Source organism: Dipteris shenzhenensis, chromosome 13, assembly GCF_047967505.1.
Source record: "Dipteris shenzhenensis isolate YYH24624 ecotype China chromosome 13, Dip_SZ_1.0, whole genome shotgun sequence".
NCBI lineage: Eukaryota > Viridiplantae > Streptophyta > Polypodiopsida > Gleicheniales > Dipteridaceae > Dipteris > Dipteris shenzhenensis.
Genome location: NC_141608.1, coordinates 45069761 through 45073722, shown reverse-complemented (window position 1 = coordinate 45073722; position 3962 = coordinate 45069761). Strand labels below are relative to the sequence as shown.

General features: G+C 41.4%; 1 protein-coding gene across 3 annotated transcripts; it reads right to left on the bottom strand.

Moving 5' to 3' along the window:
* Positions 1–1561: 1561 nt before the first annotated feature.
* On the bottom strand, positions 1562–3541 carry LOC147895460 (uncharacterized). Of its 3 annotated transcripts, XM_087383951.1 has the most exons (4): positions 3324–3541; positions 2801–3025; positions 2202–2703; positions 1562–2109 (listed from the first exon to the last, which is right to left on the bottom strand). In XM_087383951.1, the coding sequence occupies exon 3, from the start codon at positions 2608–2610 to the stop codon at positions 2230–2232; it is 381 nt and encodes a 126-aa protein (XP_087240077.1). In that variant the 5' UTR covers positions 2611–2703; positions 2801–3025; positions 3324–3541; the 3' UTR covers positions 1562–2109; positions 2202–2229. The 3 variants fall into 3 exon arrangements, with proteins under 3 accessions (XP_087240077.1, XP_087240076.1, XP_087240075.1); XM_087383950.1 differs by having other exon boundaries at positions 1569–2703; positions 3221–3541; XM_087383949.1 differs by having other exon boundaries at positions 1569–2703.
* Between the last annotated feature and the right edge of the window lie 421 nt (positions 3542–3962).

The window sequence follows — 3962 nt, the reverse complement described above, 5'->3', positions numbered from 1 at the left end:
TTCCGATTGCTCGTCTAGGTCTCACGTGTTCGTTTGTGAGCAAGGCGCTAAAGCCGATTCGCCTGTTAACTGCTGAAGCCGTTGCTTGAAAAAAATTTTGCTTTCCAAAAAGTCGTTTGCCAAAAAAGCATGTTCACTTGTTTAAAAAAATTCGTTTTCCTATTGAAAGGACTTTATGGCAACCAAACGGGCTTTATGCTTGCCTAATGGGCTTTATGCCTACCAATGAAGAGATTATCGTCTTTAGGATCTATTTATAAAAATAAAGCAAAAAAAAAACCCACAGAAAGTTGACATCAAAACTTTGCAAGTATCATTCGTAAAACCTTAAAGGAAAAATAATGCCTATATACCTTCCAATTTTAAATTTTTATTATTTTTATTTTTAAAGGCAAGAGCTTTGCAGTCACTGTGAAAGCATGCAAATAACTATAGAACCTTGGCAAAGCCTAATGGATCTTGCGAGTCCTCAAAGCATTTCTTTTTTATTATTTTTTACTAAACAAATTTCTTACTAAACAATCGACAGTGTAAAACCCATAAAACCCACAAGTTGGAGCCAAGTGCTTGTTCAAATATGCATTTGGTAACTGCACAAAGATCTTGGTTAAGCCTTATAGCATTGCTATCACACACTCTCCTATTCACTCGCTCTTCGAAATTCAATTAGTTTGTTCACTCACCACCTCCCCTAATTGCTATCTACTTAATTAACCTAAGCCTACTTAATTAATTCGCTCCCTAATTCGCTAACTTGCCCCCTGATTCGCTCTTCCTGCTCTGCTCCTCTCCCTGCTCCACGCTCCCGCTCGTCTCCCCAGTCTCCCCTCCCTACTCTACTCTGTTGGGAAGTGGGATACATTAGCGCAGAAGCTTCTCAATGAAGCTTCTCGTAAACCCCTCCCCTCTCTTCTGTGAACTAATTAATGAATTTTATTTTTGGAACATTAGGGACCCCTATTGATGAAAATCAAATCATGATGAAATAGATGCACCATGGAATGTCAAGCACTAGATTTCATATAATAGCTTAGAACTTCGATTGCATATATATTTATGATTGGCATGTCATTAATGTCTTGGTATGTCAATTTACAACAAAGTAAAATACTTTGTGAGCTTGACTCCTCTCTCTCTCTCTCTCTCTCTCTCTCTCTCTCTCTCTCTCTCGCATGTGTGTGCATATTTGATCACCACACTATATCTCGTTAGGCTCTAATGGCGAGTGCATGTAAAGAAATACTTATGATTGAGTGGCCTTTGCCCTCGCCTTTGCCCTCTGGGATTCATGGTTGTGAAATATGTGCTCTAGACATTCTAAAAATTTTCAAGATTATGCAATATTGCTGGAATAAGGTAGTCAATTGTTCGTTTAACAATTGACATGTGACTCGTGTGCTTGAGTTGGTAAACAAAAATGTTTTACCAAGGATTTGAAGAATAACAAGTCTCATGAGAATCACATATCCCTCCATTGTAAAGGATGGCCAAGCACCCCACCATTTTTATGGTTAATTGTCAAATTCCAACTAAGGAAAGATGGTGAAATTTCTCAACAAAAAAGACAAAACTTGACTCATGACAATATCATGCCAAATCCTAGTGCCATGCCGAAACCCCAAAGCCATTATAGAATGCTCTCTTCCAGATAAGGACACACTAAACCTAAAAGCACTCAATTAATGTGCGTGTACCATCACTCATATAAACTGCCTTACAAGGCTGCTGATTTCTTCTGTTTTCCCAAGAAAAAAGGGAAAAAAAATCCTGTGTATCTCCAATATCAGGGTTAGGAAAACATGCACAGGACTCAGCTAACTCCATGTTTCTGCAGTCTCTATATATTTGTAGCATTCAAAGTTTTGCTGTGAATTTCTCTGTTGTCCCAATCAAAATTCAACACTATTTGTAGTTTGAAAACACCGCGTGCAAAACTTTGGGCAAGCAGTTCACTGCTACACAAAAAAAAGCTAGATCTGGTATGCCATACTTACAATTCGGGGATTCCACAAAAAACTTAGCATTCGCGAGATGATGGCCAGAATTTGTACAGGAGGAAGTGATCGATCTAAAGAACAGCACACTGTGATCTAAGAAGGGCAGGCACATCTGCAAGGAAACAGCCCAAAGATTTTCGCCCATAGTTTTTCGAGATGGAGATAGATTCAATCAGAAGTTATGGTGGACAAGCTTCTTGTTACCTAGACAAGGCTATGGCTGGTTTGCAGTTTATCCAGATACCCTCAGACACTTCGGTAAGTGCAAACGCGAAGCACCGCACCTCAGGCAATGGGTGGTGGAATGAAACGTTTGCTTGATCTTTCTCGCCAGCACAGGCTTGTAGTTGCACGCCATCACAGCCCACGCCGCGGCTTTGAACTTGCTCAGAGATGACTTCAACCTGTCCGACAACGTCCGCTCTCTTGTGAACTTGTAGCTATTCAGATAGAACTGCCTGTTTCTGTAGTTCTGATATCCTGGCCCGTAATAGAGATCGCCGTCGTCCCCATAGTATGACCCAACGTAGGGCGTTTCAATCAAACTCTCGTGTTCGTAGTCCTCGTCATAGTTCCTAAAATTTTTGAGGTTTCCCTGCAAGGATGAGTCCATTGGGGAAGGCAAGGATGTCCGCTACAAGCCAAAAAAGATTCGGCCTGGCCGCGCAGATCACGAAGATTTCGCAACGCACAAAGAGATATGATCCTGAATCGCCAAGAAAGAGAGCTTATCAGTTTCATACCACAGAGATATGCTATTTCCATCAAACCCAGAAAAGGAGAATGAAATCGAAAGGGCAAACCTCGCGAAGGCCAAGTATCCTTCAGATGCGTGATGGCAAAGTCACGAATCGGCGAGAAGAGTCGAAACTTAGAGACGCTAATGCGGCTAATCTTCGCAGCCTTGGTGCCAAGGTGAATCTTCAAGATATGAGAGCGCGAAAGCAGCGCTTCATGATTCTAACTAAGCTACTACAAACGCTACTATCGCCATGGCAGACACCGAGGGAGGGTGGAAGAACCTAACTCTGCGAGCACCAACGACGGAAAAACTAATCAGTTGGAGACGATAGGCAGCAGCTAAATCCGTCTTTCAGAGCCACGAAAAAGGAACAGGCAGCAGCTAACAGAAAACATTCATAAATCCTAAAACCCAAAACAGACAAACAAAATTCTCACAGACAACACAACCGTAACGCACTCCTTCATCCTACAAAAGCAACCTTAGAAAAGCAGGACATTCTTGGAGCAAGAAAGCAGAGGCATGGGGTGATTTTGGGACATTCTTGGAGCAGGAAAGCAGAGGCATGGGGTGAGCAAAATCACCGGAAAAACAAATCAGAAAGGCGGCTTGGAGAGGAATCCTAGACAAGAATGTGGAGCAAAAAAGGTGGGATTGGGGAGGAAGATGTTGCAGAGAGCTATGGCAGGTTTTGCATCAAGAATGGAAGCTCCCAAGATTGAGAAAGAGGAGCTTGGAGCTGCCATAGCCATAGCCATAGCCAGAGCTCATGAGAGAGACAAGAAGAAGAAGAAAGCTATCCCTCTTGAAAACCCATATGCCTTCTGCCCCCCCCCTCTCCCTTCTTAAATGCTTTCTGTTTTATTCATCATGAAGTTAGAATTTCTTTCAGTTCTTAATCTCAATTATACTTAACCTTAATTCTTGTTATGTTCTTCCTTTTGCTTTTAAGTTCTTTGGAGCGTTCATAGAGAACCTCTAATCTCTATACAATGCACCTACAACATCTTCATTTGCACTTTTTAAAAAGACTTTTCTCGATCGTGTTAAAAATATGCAAAAATTTAGGCAATTGTGCTATATTTTAGCTTTAAAGTCCACAAATTCTTCAAGAAAGGAGGCAAATTTTTGAAACCCCAAGTTTTTGTGATTTGTTGAGAAAAATGAGCACTCCTTCTTTGCTTAGCTTTTGCCCCCCTTTCCCATGGGGAGCGTTAGTAGGG